General features: G+C 45.4%; 1 protein-coding gene across 1 annotated transcript; it reads left to right on the top strand.

The window, feature by feature from the left end:
• Positions 1-9,138: 9,138 nt before the first annotated feature.
• On the top strand, positions 9,139-14,450 carry LOC122565536 (potassium voltage-gated channel subfamily V member 2-like). The gene is made up of 2 exons (XM_043721593.1): positions 9,139-10,357; positions 12,032-14,450. Exons 1-2 carry the CDS (start codon positions 9,185-9,187, stop codon positions 12,293-12,295), a joined length of 1,437 nt encoding a protein of 478 aa, XP_043577528.1. The 5' UTR covers positions 9,139-9,184; the 3' UTR covers positions 12,296-14,450.
• The last annotated feature ends 1,760 nt before the right edge of the window (positions 14,451-16,210 follow it).

Below are 16,210 nucleotides of genomic sequence, written 5' to 3'. Positions count from 1 at the left end.
TGTTGGACTAAAGATGGGGCAGGATTCAAAAGATACATTAAAAAGCATTGTTTTGTGTGCTGACCATACAAATCATATCTTACATAAGACCATCAGAGTAATAGAACAGAATGCAGAATATAGTGTTGTAGCTACAGAGAAGGTCCAGAGAAAGATCAACTGTAATATATGAGAGGTCTGTTCACAAGTCTGATAACAGTGGAGAAGATGCTGTTCTTGAGTCTGTTTAGATGAGGTACGGCTGTAGACTTGAGGCTGACTATGACTCAATGCAATAACCAAGAATGCCGGCAGAGCGGGGAAAGAGCTAATCTTATGAAGGATGACGTGGGCAGGCTTGGTGATGGGATTAAAGCTCAGTGAAATAAGATGCACAAGGTTAGCTTTATACTAAGCTTGAGAGCTTAACAGGATCAATGATTAAAACATATTTTCCTTTGAGGGAAAATCTATAACTAAGGGCCATAGTTCCAAAATAAGAGGTTTAAAGTGAAAAAGAAGATTGTTTTCCCCCCCTGAGTTGTTTGTCTGTGGAATTCTTTCCCAGAAAACAGACCAAGAGATTGACTACATTTTAAGGCTACATTAGACAGATTCTTGATTTATTAAGGAGTCAAATATTATGGGAGACAGGCAGGAAAGTGAAGTTACAGTCACGTTGAGGGGCTGAATGGCCTTCACCTCCCATTTTATTGCCTCTGGCAGAATCAAAATATTTACAATGATCTAGAAAATAAATCTACTGCTTGGAGTAGATTTCTGATTTTGAGGTATTTATTTTTCATTTTAATGCAATTAAAGAAACATTAAATGAGCTTATGACTTGTGCCACAGACCCTGAATTTTCAGTGGTGTTTTATAAAGATGTTATTTGGAACAAGGCTGTGCATTATGTGCTGGCTGGATGCAGAGGGAGGTAGAGATGGGAGTGATCACTGGGTAGAAAGGCAATACCATTCTCAGCAAACCTCCTTGCTGGTCTATCAATTTGTGTACTCGTAATGACAGTGTGTGGCTGGGTTGCAGTGTGTGTATCACTTTGTGTAAGTTTTCAAATGTATTTTCTTTTTTCTTTTCCTGCCTGCAGTCATCCTGCTGGGAATTGTGATGTGTTGTGCTGCCGTACACTGGCGAATGATTGTTGGGCACGTCAAAACCTCACGCTTCTATTCTCCTGTTCATCTCCACACAGAGAATTCAATCATCTGTAATGCACAGAGAAAAGATACAGTGTCCCAACAGTAAGTTTTGCCACCATAATGTTAAGATTGCAGTCAGCTTACATTGCACATAGCAGTAACTGAACCTGAACCCATTACAAGAATGCAGGGACTGATGCAGCTGAGAAGGCTACAAGGCTGAAATTAGACATCTCATTATCATACCATTACACAGTGAGGTATCCCAACTTTTACAGTGTCTCCCTGAACCCAGCCACCTGACTGGGGAGTAACAGCAAGGACAGAGGCATTTTGCAGAACAAACTGGGTTTATTGGGTAATAGCAGTTGCATTTCTTGGGTCCTTTGCAATTTTAGAATGCCCTGATGTCATAGAGATGTACAGCACGGTCCAACTCATCCATGTCGACCAGATATCCCAACCCAGTCTAGTCCCACATGCCAGCATTTGGCCCATATCCCTCCAAACCCTTTCTGTTCATATACCCATCCAGATACCTTTTACATGTTGCAATTGTACCACCTTCACCACTTCCTCTGGCAGCTCATTCCATACGCACACCACCCTCTGAGTGAAAACGTTGCCTCTTAGGTCTCTTTTATATCTTTCCCCCCCTCACCCTAAACCTATGCCCTCTAGTTCTGGACTCCCCCACCTCAGGGAAGAGACTTTGTCTACTTACCCTCTCCATGTCCCTCATGATTTTATAAACCTCTATAAGGTCACCCCTCAGCCTCCGATGCTCCAGGGAAAACAGCCCCAGCCTATTCAGCCTCTCCCTATAGCTCAAATCCTCCAACCCTGGCAACATCCTTGTAAATCTTTTCTGAACTATTGTTGAAATGGAGGAAAAGCATTGATTTCCACACAAGGACCTGGTTTAACATTTCATCCAATAGATGAAGCCTCCAATAGCATAGCACTGCAGCATTCATTCTGTGCATGCATCTTGAGTGAGGCATGAATCTACCAGCTTCCAATTCAGGTAAGAGTAATGCCCAGTGAGTGAAACATAGCACATTTTTACATCCTAATTTCATGTAGCCAGTGATTGAAAGCTGCTCAGAGGAATGGGGAATATCTATTCTTTGGGGAATCATCTGGGCAAGGAACTTTGAGTAAAGTTACTAGTAGGAGAAAGTGAGGACTGCAGATGCTGGAGATCTGAGGTGAAAATGTGTTGCTGGAAAAGTGCAGCAGGTCAGGCAGCATCCAAGGAGGTTAGGAAGGCGGTGCTGAGTTCGAGGGATTTGACTGAGACAAGGTGGGGGGAGGGGAAATGAGGAAACTGGAGAAATCTGAGTTCATCCCTTGTGGTTGGAGGGTTCCTAGGCGGAAGATGAGGCGCTCTTCCTCCAGCCGTCATGTTGCTATGGTCTGGCGATGGAGGAGTCCAAGGACTAGTTACGAGTATTCTCATTTTCCATCCAATTGGAAATATTATTTGAGGGTACCTGAGAATTGAGTGCTAATTTGATGCTGGGAACTAGCAGTAACAAGTCTGCATTTACAGACAGCTGTGTTGGGATTTACTGGATTCATCCGTTTGGATGATCCTTTTTCCTTCCAGCTGCTGAAATTCCATGTGCCTTTATTAAAGAGGCAATGTCAGCCTGAAAGTAGTTTTTTTTAGAGACTGAAGATGTAAAACAAGACATGCTCCTTCTGTGAATTAGTGATATGATTTATTATGCATTGCATTAAGATGGAAATAAAAACTGCTGAAAACCTTAAAAAAATGAGCCAGTGATGAAATATTAACTTGAGGCTGATTGACCTACTTTGTGTAACATCTTTGATGTTAAGTGCCAGTAAAGTTTTCCCACTGCCCTTTGTCTCATCTTCCTTCTGTATCAAAACAAAATTGTTGCAAAGGATTTCACACTCTGAATTAATTCTCATCCTTGTGACCTAGGTCAGGAAACACCAAGAGGACTCATTGTGGCAGAAACAGTGAAGTATTCCATTTCATGGTTAAAGTCTCAGCGATGGGCCAGGTGGTCAGACCTCCAGATTGTCAGGGATTAAACATACGACTGAAGCCCCTCATGTATAGGAATTGCCTGGAAAGGTTAAGGTTCTGATGGGCAAGTCCCCTGATGCCAGGATCCTCTGTAAATGGCATTATTCCATACTTACATGATGGCTATGTTCAAACCTGGTCCAGTAGTTGGTAACCTTCACAGCCAATGCCCACCCTCAGCACTTTGCTGACCTGACCAAAGCAACACCTACCTACCCAAACTGACACAACTACCTCCCTACCAACTGTCCAACTATTCTGTCGACAACCTGACCATACCCCAACTCCTCACCCACCACCCAGTCCAGAACTTTATATTTACCATATAGTAGCTAATGCTAGAGGAGGAGGAGGCATGTCATGCTTACTCTGATTCCAACAGGGATGGCTGAGTTTGCTGCACTTCACATTTCTTTGACAGCATGGATTGGGAAAGTTGTGGAAGAAATGTGCAGCAGTTGGTCTTCATGTGTGATGACAATTGCAATCAAAGTTGTTGCTTCTTGGAAGCTTCAGCACCTTATTTTAGTGAAGTATGTAGCTGGATTGTGGTGCTGTGGATTTCATCAATATACAACATCCCATTGTCCTGCAGATATGTCAGTATGTGCAATGGCTCCAATTCTTATCTCTCTGTCAATGATCCAGCCCTGCTCCAAAATTTGATAATTGAGACTAAGGACGGTTGTGCAGTATCAGCAAGTGCTACAATTCAATACAATATTTGGGTCAAAATCTTGGAACACACTCCCAAACAGTGAGTCTCCCCATGTCAAGTGGATTGTAGCAGCTCAAGGAGTGGCTCACCACCTCCTTCTCAATGACCAGTAGGGTTGGGCTGTAAATTTTGCCCCAATGTGACACCTATATCTCCTAAATGAATAAAATTGACCAGACTACACCGAACCTTTTGGAGTCCCTGTTACAGTGATGTCACTGGTTTTGGGATCCCTGATACAGTGATGTCACTGGTTTTGGGATCCCTGTTACAGTGATGTCACTGGTTTTGTTAGTACAGAGTGACACCACCTAATAGTTCAGTTATTTTTTCTGAACTTTATAGATGTGGATTCTGTTAAAGCTGCAATTTTGAAGGTAAAAGTTATGGGTCAACACAAAATCATGATCTGATTTGATGCTGAGTTCCATGTAATTGGAAAGGATAGCTATATACACATGAACATCAGTATTTAGCCAATAATATGAGCAAGGACCAATTAAGAGTGAAGTGGGATCTGAGAGTTAAATAAAAGTAGAATTCATACTGTTTCTTTGCAGATGTTAGTGTAACAATGAAACTCTCTGAAGGCTATCCTGTTTCCTTACTGCATTAAATCTGCTCCTCTCTATCTGTCTGTTTGTTTTTATAGGTTTTTGCTATCTGAATGAAGAGGAATGGATCTGAGATTTTCTGTTCGAAGTGTTGAGTTTTTAATTTCAGCAGAGCTTCCTATGTTGGTGAATTGATCAAACAGCCTAAGGATCAGTTTAATATTTAATTTTATTGCTCAGGGTTTTGGTAAAGTACTTATTTGTCAGGTTCTGGTAGTACTTATAGGACGTTTTAATGAGGAGATTGTGTCCAAAAAAGGATTCCAGGAAAATTCCAAAAGGGTGCCCCCATCGCTGACCATTCACCATTACACTGGGAAAAGAAAAAAAACCTCAAACACATTCGAGCATTCCAATCTCCAGCACACCATGGTTCCTTACTTCAAGTTACCACCACCAAAGAGTGACTTGCAATCTCTTCGACATATTTCTGTAGTTAATGCCATAAAGATTCTGTGCATGTATTGCTTCAGATTGAGCTTTGCCAATTCTAGATTGTTGTCCTTTTGGCCTTTCTTAATAGCCAATTTGATGTGTAATTCTGATTGAAGAATGCCTCCCTCACTTGGATCTAGTGCCTAGTGATTAGTGAGAGGATACTACATTGCGGTGGATGTTGATGGAAATCCCTTTCTCAGAATGTCTTGGCACAGGCAGGAGGTAAAACTTGTCAACAACCGAGCAAGATTATTCAAGTGTAAGCCAAATTGGAAACTTAAATGTGATTGCTACTTCCTTATTACTGTGAGAACCTTTGCAAATGTAGAATATTAATAAGCTGAAAATGACCAGCAAACTAGCAGAGGAATGTCTGAAGAGCTTGTGTGACATTCCTTCCCGTTCTAACCTTCAGATGTTTAGTCATTTTAAATATCTGAACAAAAACATAATCCTGTAACATTGGAAATATTTATTGACAGTAAATCTTCAATGGTTTACCAGTTTGAGATTTAAGGCACTTAAACATATTTATTTACACTATAGAAATTTTATTATGCTTTTTATTCTTTATTGCTTTAACATTGGAATAAACTTGAACTGGGTACTTGAAGGTGACTGAATTTCAGCACCAGAGCAGAATAAATTTGCTGGTATAAACGGCATTAATTATCTGCATAATGTGCAGGGCTGCAATGAACGGGGGTTTAGTGGGTCTCAGGGTGTTGATCAGAAAAGATGATGCCAGGATCTGGCTAGTGCTGCACAGGGGAGGGTATCCATTCACATTTCCCATCTCAGATCATGCTGCCTGTTCTGCCAGTGGACTGGGAAGTGGGAGAAAAAGAATGAAGTAGTTATATGTACAGGATTCCTTAGTGTTCTGAGTTAGCAATTGGACAGTCACCACGTGTAGAAAAGATCAGGGAGGTGCTCCTGCTGCAGTCAGGAAATTATATAACTACTTTAAAAAGTGGGAGTTCTAAAATAGGAAGGATCATTGCAGGTGATTGGGGAAATTGCATTGAGATGTTCTTGAATATCAAACGATCTCCATTTCCCAAAGTCGGCTTTGATTTCAATCAGTGTTCCTCCCATCAGTGTTTTTTATTTTGCTGGATTATCTTGGTTTTTCAGCACTGAATTGTCTGAAGTATTTAACCTTCCCTTTTGATTAACCATGCAACCTAAACTGGGCAAATTATACTGAAATTTAATTGACTTGATGTTTCTGTTATCATTTTTTCTATTACCTTTTTTCCAAAGTTTAAAGGGTCAATTTGTAATATTACTGTACTAGAAGTGTCCTTTGCCCAGGTCTCCTCTCCTCCAACTGCCAAGTGCTGTTTCTTCTTGAGAATTGAGGTAAATTGAAACCAGTTGCCTGAAGGTATGTGCATCTGCTCATAAGTGCACCCCAAGTCCATTTCAATGGCCTCACTGCATTCTATAATAAAATTAATGCAAACGGGGAAGCTAAAGGAAAATTAACTGAAGCTTCGAGGTGCCCTTTAGCTGTGTTGCAATAGATGGTCATCCTTGCACTACAAACACCCCAGTACAAATCCACCCACTCCCATTGAGTGGTACAAATCTTGCACCTGTTCTTCACAATATAAACTGCTGACGCACAGGAAAGAAGCAAGTACCATTTCCAGCAGAATCTCCAACAAAAACTGCCCAATTTTATTTACTTCCTGACTGTCGACCTTTACATTAAAGTTGTGCTAGGATGGATTAATTATGGCAGCATCTATACATCCTCATATGTAAGGCCTGGCTCCTTAATTACTAATACTGTTTTTCTTTGTCCAGTTGTGGACAATTTTGTTAAAGCCATAAATAATTGTGGCATCGTGTGAAGGGAGTTTACTGCCAGTCAGAAGAAGGTTTTGACGTGTCCTCTTGGGTCAGTCAAGACACTGAAATGAAAATTGAAAGTGGGAAGAAAGAGACCTACAGGAGCTCTGTTAAGAGTGTGTATTGTTATTAACTTGAGCAGAGCTCCGCAGTGGCCATTGCTCCTTTGGAATTGACAATCTCAACCTTATCATCCCAGTTGGTGGACTGGCCCCACTCTGGGAAGCTCTGCTCTTGTCCAGTTCTGTAATGACACCAATTTGCTGTTGTGTTACAGGCTCCTGCCTGTGAATGATGTCCTGAGAGCTGCTGATCAGCTGTTATGTCATGTTTGCAACAGTTGCAAAGTGTTTCCTGCAATTTGTTCAGGTTGCATTTTAGTATCTGTCACCCACCTGTCTGTGGAATAGTGTTGACCAGAGAAATCTCTTACAAAGATAAGGGGATTGACCAGGGCAACATCAAATAAAGAGGAGAAATACTCTAGAAAATTAATTGAAGTATGGTACATATACCACTAACACTCCATTTTGTGATGTGTGCATCTGGTCAACTCACCCACTCAAACTGGTGCTATTGTTTGTTGTTGGATTTAATCTTCAGACCTCCTTGTCTGTCCCTAGCAATTCATTCATTCTACATCTTCAACGTGCTGCCCTTTATAGAAAACCAACTGATTTCCGCTGGAAGGCTGGTGTCTACAATTAAGTGACTAATCCGCCTGGCCAGTTTTGGGCTTGGGAACAAGTTCAAAATTCAATCCCAATAATTCCTTTTTCCATTTGCTGCTGCAGCTTCCACTCTCAATCTCTAAGAGCAATGAAAACTGACACAGGATGTGATATTTGACTACTTGGTACAAGTCTCACCGATTAGCTTTAGAGAATTAAATTCACTAAGCTAATTACACAGTAGATTAAAAAGGAAGTAAATGCTGCATATGCACACTCCTGTTGCAGGATTGTACTTGAGCCATAAATTAATGATATGCAAGAAATAATATGTTTATTGATTGTAATGAAACCAGGAGATTATTGTCTGTGAATTATTTTTCCTTAGAATGGCACTCTTCAATGACCTTGATGACTGACTTTTGTGTTTTGGCTCTCTTCCTGTTCAGGGAGAATGACTGTTATTAAAATTTCATTAACAAACTCCAGTTAAATCTTAATGTGTAATTATAAAAAATTATGATCAGCTGTTTTCATCAAGTTTATGTTTCACTCAATGTTTTTGTAGCTATTGTTAAATTTCATTGGAGTTTTAATACATTTCTGATAAATCAATGACGTTGGATTAAATTAGATTTTCTGGACTATTTCTTTTCTGAGCCGGGGTGGGAAAGGGATGCTGTACTCTCCAAAATGGATCTTATTTGTCTCCTTTTTTGTAGTTGTCTATTTTTTTCTTCATCTTGATGCATTGTTGTAGCCTTGACCAATTTACATGTACAGACTAATATTTCAATGGTTCTGGAGTGGCCTGCTATGGAAGTCTGCTTTGCAAAACTACCCAGAAATATACTTCACTCATACTCGTCTTGTCATGTGTTTCTACTGACTTTCTTATCGTTCCTCAGTCATGTATCTAGCCATAGTGTTCCATCCCAAATCATTTACATCTCCTCTTGCCTGATCTTTTATTAATTCAACCCTTTGCTCACCTCTGTTCAATGAAGGAGGTTTGAGAATATTGTTAAAGGAAAACATTCGACACTGATCAGGGAGGGAATTTGGACAACTCACTCAGCTGGCAATTGTACAATAAAGTGAAAAATACATAAAATGACAGTCGGAAAATAGAGCATTTTGTTGCACATTTTACAGCTGGAAGTGTAGTTGCTTTAGTTTCAAATTCTTAAAATCTACTTTGATTTCTATTTCAGATACTCATTAAATCGCTTGTTTATAAAGCAATGTTTTCTCTTTGCAGTCACTATTAATTGATGTGCGGTTTGTGTGTGTTTATGGAGCGCTAGTCAGAAGTCACACCACACCAGGTTTATAATCGAACAGGGTTTATTGGAAATCACAAGCTTTGGGGGAGCGCTGCTCCTTCGGCAGATGAAGTGCCCTATGACAGTTGTCCAGCCCAGTCTAACAGCAGCACATTAAGGAAGTTGTGCAGTAACTTTTTAAACTATTTGTTTATTGTGTTGCAAAACCATCTTGGCTGCTGTTGTCTTTCTCTGCAGTGCTGTCGTGGTGGTTTACTCTGGGAGCTGCAGGAACAGTTGGGTAGAGCTCAGACACCTCCCAAAGGGATATTTTTAAACCTACAGACGGGATTATCTTGTCAGGTTGGAGCCCGGGGATAGACTCTAATCCAATCCGCCTAAACTAATCCTTTAATGGGTTTTCGGGCAGGTTTTAGCCCCGGGGCCGGGGCTGGAGGAGGCGGGATGGAGGAGTGGGGCTGGAGCGGGAGCAGCACCGAGTCCCCGAGCAGCAGCAGCGACGGGGAGGCCGGGCCCCCGGGGGAAAGCCCGGAGCCGAGCCCAGGCCCGGAGGCTCCCCTCCGCCTGAATGTGGGCGGTAGCCGGTTCGTGTTGGCTCGGCAGCAGGCGGCCCTGTTACCGGGCAGCCGCCTGGGGAAGCTGGCCGTGTGCCGGCGCCTGGAGCACGGCCTGGGGCTCGCCGATGATTACTGCCCCGAGCGGGACGAGCTCTTCTTTGACCGGGACCCCGCGGTGTTCCGGGAGGTTTGGCAGCTTTACCGGAGCGGGCGGCCGTGCCTGGGCCTGGGCCTGGGCCTGTGCTCCCGCCGGTACCGCTCCGAGCTGCGTTACTGGGGGGTACCGAGAGCCCGGGCCCAGCGCTGCTGCCGCCTCCTGCTGCGGGAGCGGCGCCAACGGGAGGCCGAGGAGGAGCAGCTCCGCCGGCAGCTGCAGGCCGTGCTGGGCCTGGGCCTGGGCCTGGGGGTGTCCCCGGGCTCGGGGCCCTGGCTCGCCCGCCTCCGGGGCCGTCTCTGGGAGCTCCTGGAGAGGCCGCCGTGTACAGTGACGGGCCGCCTGCTCTGGGTGTCGGGCTGCCTGACCGTGCTGCTGTCCATCACCGTGCTGATCCTGGGCACGGTACCCGAGCTGAGCGGGAGCCCGGGGCCTACCCTGTGGGCCCTGGAGGCCGCCTGTAGCTGCGCCCTCAGCGCCCAGTTCGTGCTGCGCCTGGCCTCCGCCCCTCAGCCCCACCGCTTCGTGCTCAGGCCCATGAGCCTGGCTCACCTGCTGGCGCTGCTGCCCTTCTACAGTGAGCTGGCCGCAGGCCGCCCGGGGCCTGGGCCATACAGCCGCCTCCTCCAGGCCGCCCGCCCGCTCCGGGTGCTCCGGGTACTCACCCTGGCCCGTTACTCCACCGGCCTCAGGGCTTTCGGCTTCACCCTGCGCCGCTGCTCACAGCAGGTCTGCTGCCTCCTGCTCTTCACGGCCCTGGGGATCTTCACCTTCTCGGCCCTGGTTCACCAGGCCGAGCACCACCTCCCCGGAACCAACTTCAGCAGCATCCCCGCGGCCTGGTGGTGGGCGGCGGTGAGGCCCGGGCCCGGGGTGACGCTGGGACGGGGCGTGGCGACTCTGCGGGGGGCGGGGCGACGCTGCGGGGGGCGGGGCGACGCTGGGACTGGGTGTGGCGACGCTGGGACCTGCGGGAGGGGCGACGCGACGCTGGGACGGGGCGTGGCGACTGCGGGGCATCACTGGGACGGGGCGCGGCGACTCTGCGGTGGGGGGCATCAATGGGACGGGGCGTGGCGACGCTGCCGGGGAAAGGGGCGGAGCGTCACCGGGTGTGGGCGGAGACAGGGCGGTGTTGCGAAACGAGGGCGGGCATTACTAGGAAGGGGCGGGGCGTCGCTGGGAGGGGGCGGGTCAGGGCAGGGCCTCACTGGGAGGGGGGGTGATAAGTGTGGCGTGTCGCGAAGGGGGTGGAGACAGGAGCCGAGCGTCACAAGGAGGGGGCGGAGCGACACCGAGAGGGGGCGGTGACGGGGCGGGGCGTCATGTCATGGTCGGGGTTTGGGACGTGGTTTAAAGGCTGGAGTCATACAGCACAGAAACAGACCCATCGGCCTATCCAGTCCATACCGACCATAATCCCAAACTATAATAGTCTCACCTGGTCCCTATCTCACCAAACATTTATTATTAATGAATTTATCCGAATGTCCTTTAAAAGTTGTAACTGATGCCACATCCACCCTCCGCCTTCTCTGCCAGTTTCATGCCATGCGCATGCGCACATAATCACGGAATGGGCGTGGCGTAAAACTGAGGTCGCGGCGAGCGGAGGCCGGATGTGCGTCACGAGAGGGCGGAGCACCGTTGTGGGGGCGGGGCGAGGCTTGTGCGTCATAAAGGCGCCTGGCCGGTAGCGTCACGGGGAGGGCGGGGTTAGGAGATGGACACGGAAGTGGACCCCTGTCGGGGCTTTGGAAGGACAGTGCACACAACAGGCGGTCAGTTAGTGAGGGCACTGGGCTGTCCTTCCTCCCAGACTGTGGGCCTGGGGAGTGGGGGGGGGGTGTATAGTGCTGTCCTGGCTTCAGATCAGGGTGTGAGCTGTAGCTGAGCCCCTGCCCCATTGACTATGTCTGCGACTGATCGCTGAAGGTGAAGCTGCGATAGGGTCAGGGTCAGGGTCAGGGTCATGGGGGGACTGTCCCTGGGAAAAGGAGAGAAGCAGATGATGGTAGCTCACCTCCCCAAAGGTTCAAAGTTTGTTTCAGATTTCCAACACACTCAATGTTTTGTTCTTGTAAATGCCTTGTAAAGTTATAAAGTCCGATCGAACTCTATGTTTACGTGACATCTGATATATCAGTCACAGAAACAAATACAGAGAACGCTGGAGAAACTCAGCAAGTCTGATATCATCTGCGGAGAGTGAAACAATTACCATTTTGAGTCCAGTGTGACTTATTCCGAACATTTTATACATGCTTTCGTACAAGAAGCTTGTCTGCCGTGGGGAAGATGAGTCACAGAGTACTTCCTAGAGGTATCATCTGTCTGAAAGCGGGGGTTTGGGTTTCCTCTGCTGGGTAAAAGGGCGTCAGCCATTAACTATGAGCATTGAATGTGGGGTGAAATGAACCAGGTACACGGGAGTACAATAGGGAATAACCCTCAGGAACTGTTACGGGTTTTCTATTTATAGCTGGCGTGAGTGATCGTATTGATCCATTTCCACTGCCTTTTTTCCAGGTGAGCATTTCAACAGTGGGTTATGGAGACACCACTCCTGAGACGCTGCTGGGTCGAGTCTTTGCGTTTGCCTGTATTTCCTTTGGGATCATACTCAACGGCATGCCTATCTCCATGCTTTTTAACAAGTTCTCAGACTATTATGCTAAACTGAAGGCGCTGGAACGGGCTTCAGTGCTGAAAGGAAGGGGAGGAATGGCTCTAAAAGACCGGGCTCGGAGAAAACTGGTCCAGTGCTGCGAAAACCAGGTCTCCAGAGACTGAGAGACGCGAAGATGTGAAATCCATTGGGAAATCAGGGAACATCGACATCTTTATGTTCAGATTGCACGTGCCATCTGCTGACCCTCGAGTTTCTTCCTTCAGCAGTCCTGATCAGTGAGTTTGTGGATATCTGTGGTTATAGTGACCATGTACAAAAAACTGGATCCTGGCCCTGCGTCTCACATTCACCAGAGAAGTGCATCCCTTTATCAGTTAATGAAGTTAACTCATTTCAGACAAAAGCACCAAACGCAACATGCTCGTGAACTCTCAGGCTGAGGGGTTCGGGATTGCTACTTCTCTGTTGAAATTACCATTCTGATCTAGCTCTAAAATAATTGACAACAATTATGAGTTGCCTATCTGCAGGGAAGTCACCATTTCATAGAAAATACTTGCATTCCCATTTTGGATGGTGTAGAAATAAAACTACTGCCAAATTGGGGCTTCGTTGAATTCGGGTTTTCGGACCCTGAAGCAATATCACTGAGCTGCTTCCCATTGGGAATAGTATGTGGGCAGAGTCAATCCTACAGATTAGATGGTTAGAGCGTAGATATTTCTTAACAATAAACTCTGAACCTAGTGTTTCTATGTATACAAGTGGAGACAGCAATCAGTGTTAACATGCAAGAAACCACAGCAAGTTGTGGGCAAAGCCCAGACCATCACGGGAGCCAATCTTCCATCCGTGGATTCCCGCAGAAAGGCTGCCAACATCATCTCCTGCGTCCTCTTCCGTCAGGCAGAAGATAGAAGCCTGAACACGTGCACCAATAGGGTCAGGAGCAGCTTCTTCCCGGCTGAATGGACTCTAGCCTCAAACAATACTGACCTTGCTAACGGTGATCTCACCTACTGCACACCCCGTGCAATATAACCTGTATGACTCTGTCGACGTCTTTTTAATCTGTACATCCTTGCTTACTATGCCCTACTCGTTACTGCTCGTAAACAAAGGTCTTCACCATACTTTGGTAAACGTGACAATAAATCAATCAAAACAATAAATAGTTCTACACTGATAGTATTAACGTGCAATAAATGAAGTCTAAGCTTGAAGATAGTTCTTGACTTTGCCCTCTCCTTGACCAGTTTGCCTTGAACCCAAACTCTTAGGTGTGGCCCTGAAACCACATGACAAAACAAGGACCTAGACATCTCCTGTTGAACTACCAGTTCCAGTAAAATGAAACCACTTGAACAAGGGCATATCTAGCAAATACTAACTTCTGAAATGGTTCTCATCCTGGCTCATATCTTGGGATTTTTCTTTACACAGTGGAAGAATTTGGACTATAGACTACAACAAAATATTTTGTTTCTCACAGTCAGTGTAAACAGTTAGTTTGATTGGAGACCACCGAAATCTAGAATCTTCAACATTAAGAAATGAACAGTGACCAATCACAATGCAGTCCACTGTATAGAATGGAAAGAATTGATAAGATGCGGTTCCTCCAATCACAGCTTCTGTCTCTCCCATGCTGTATTCTGATAGGGTATGTAGGTAAACCTATCAGCAACAAACGTGAAAAGGAAGCAACCTCTGATTGGAGGAGCAGAAGACCATTAGGAACCAGTGACAACAGGATAGGAAATTGCCAGTTGGAGACAGTAATGCAGATGCTGGAGCTCAAAGTTGAAAATTGTGGCGCTGGAAAAGCACAGCAAGTCAGGCAGCAGTTGCTAGCAGAAACCAATTCTAAACAAGGTCAGGATCAGGGATTATGTTTAGTCTTGGTCTTGATTGAAAACTGTCTTTAGCCAAGACTAGAGTCTACCATGACCTTTAGCCAGGATCCTGGACTTCATCTAGGGGTTGGCAGATGTATGGTGAGGTAGAACAAGGCTTTAGTGGAGTGAAAACAGTTTTGAACAAAGGTACACTTAGCTAACCTGGATCTAAGAAAACTTTAAATCTCTGAGGTAATGAATTCCTTGCAAATCAATGTGGAAACTGTAGTTAAACACTATGTAAATTCAGGAGTTATTACAGTTGAAGAATATAGTGGATCCCGCTATGGTGAATGTTGTTTTAACTGTTATATTTAAATCAGACATTGAATGTGAACTGCAATAACGAATATAGTAACTGCTTGGTTTAAAATGATCCAGTTGTGTAAGTGATAGAAATACATTCATCATGACCTCACCAGTAGATGTGTTTAAGAGTGGTGGCTTTTTGTAAATCAAAATTTGCGTCAGTTATGAATGTAGGTTTACACGCTGAGCTGGAAGGTTTGTTTTCAGATATTTAGTCACCATACTAGGTAACAGCATGAATAATCCTCCACATGATGGTATGGCCCGCTTTCTATTTATCTGTTTAGGTTTCCTTGGGTTGGTGATGTCATTTCCTGTTCTTTTTGACAGGGGGTGGTAAATGGGATCCAAGTCAATGTGTTTGATAGAGTTCCCATTGGAATGCCATGCTCCTAGGAATTCTCATGTGTCTCTCTGTTTGGCTTGTCTAAGGATGGGTGTTGTCCCAGTCGAAGTGGTGTCCTTCCTCATCCGTATGTAAGGATACTAGTGAGAGAGGATCATGTATTTTTTTGAGGCTAGTTGATGTTCATGTTCAGAGACACGCACAAGAATTCCAGTAAGCATGGCATTCCAACTGGAACTTTATCAACAAACACACTGACTTGGATCCCATTTACCACCCCCTGAGAAAAAGAACAGGAAATGATGTCACCACAGGAAATTACATCACCAACCCAAGGAAACCTAAACACAAATAGAAAGTGGACCAACCACCAGCGTTTCATCTGGAAGCTGACTCACACTGTTACCTAGTATGGTGACGAAACATCTGAAAACAAACCTTCCAGCTCAGTGAGCAAACCTACATCCAGAACCTCAACCTGAGCTACAAATCTTCTCAAAATTCGCTTGCATAAGTTATTTTGAAACAAAGAACCTTTGTTGCTAACTTATACCGCTTGTCTCATACCAAGTTAAGTACTATGTTATTTAGGAAAGTAATGCTTTCCTTATACATTGTGGCTTTAAGTTTAATGGTGAGTTGATAATTGATGGGTACATTGATTTTTTTTGTGCAAGTCCAAACACCTCATACTTCAATACACATACAGGAGGTATTTAGCGACATGGGGTGGGGCGGGAAGCACGGTGGCTCAGTGGTTAGCACTGCAGCCTCACAGCGCCAGGGACCTGGGTTCGGTTTTCGCCTCAGGTGACTGTGTGGAGTTTGCACGTTCTCCCCGTGTCTGCGTGGGTTTCCTCCGGGTGCTCCGGTTCCTCCCATAGTCCAAAGATGTGCAGGTGAGGGTGGATTGGCCATGCTCAATTGTCCGTAGTGTCAGGTGCATTGGTCAGGGGTAAAAGTCAGGCTGGGGAATGAGTGTGGCTGGGTCACTCTTTGGACAGTTGGTGTGGACTTGTTGGGCCGAAGGGCCTGTTTCCATACTGTAGGGAATCTAATCTAATCTCAAGTATTGTGTTCTGGACAGATGTATCTATTACAGGAAGATTGATGAAGGAAAGTTAAACATGTTTTTCTCTTTCATTGGTTCTCTCACCACCTGCCATCAATCCAGACTAGCAGGAATATCCTTTAGGACCAAACTAGTTTAATCAGTTGCACTGCTGCCGCTGAACCACCCCTGGTGATTGTCATTGAGGTCACCCACCCAGAGTACATTCTGTATCCATGTCAACCTCAGTGCTTTCTCCAATTGGTATTGAACATGGAGGAGTCCTGATTCATCAGCAGAGGGGAGTAGGGGCGTAGTGGTAATCAGGGGGTGGTTTCCTTGCCCACAATTGACTTGATACCTTCAAGTATTATGGAATTTGGAGCCAATTTTGAGGATTCCCAGGGCAAATCCTTCCTGACTGCATAGTATTGTGCTGGCACCTCTGCCAGTGGGACAGAACATATCCCAG

The sequence above is a fragment of the Chiloscyllium plagiosum genome, chromosome 31 (genome assembly GCF_004010195.1).
Source record: "Chiloscyllium plagiosum isolate BGI_BamShark_2017 chromosome 31, ASM401019v2, whole genome shotgun sequence".
NCBI classification, from domain to species: Eukaryota; Metazoa; Chordata; class Chondrichthyes; order Orectolobiformes; family Hemiscylliidae; genus Chiloscyllium; species Chiloscyllium plagiosum.
Note: the sequence above shows the minus strand (reverse complement) of the source record. Positions and strands in the feature narration are given on the sequence as shown.

Excerpts from the sequence above, each read along its gene's own strand:
- LOC122565536 (XM_043721593.1), top strand. The coding sequence starts at position 9,185 with ATGGGTTTTCGGGCAGGTTTTAGCCCCGGGGCCGGGGCTGGAGGAGGC. Across the intron at positions 10,358-12,031 it reads CGGCCTGGTGGTGGGCGGCG|GTGAGCATTTCAACAGTGGG; the intron begins GTGAGGCCCGGG and ends CCTTTTTTCCAG.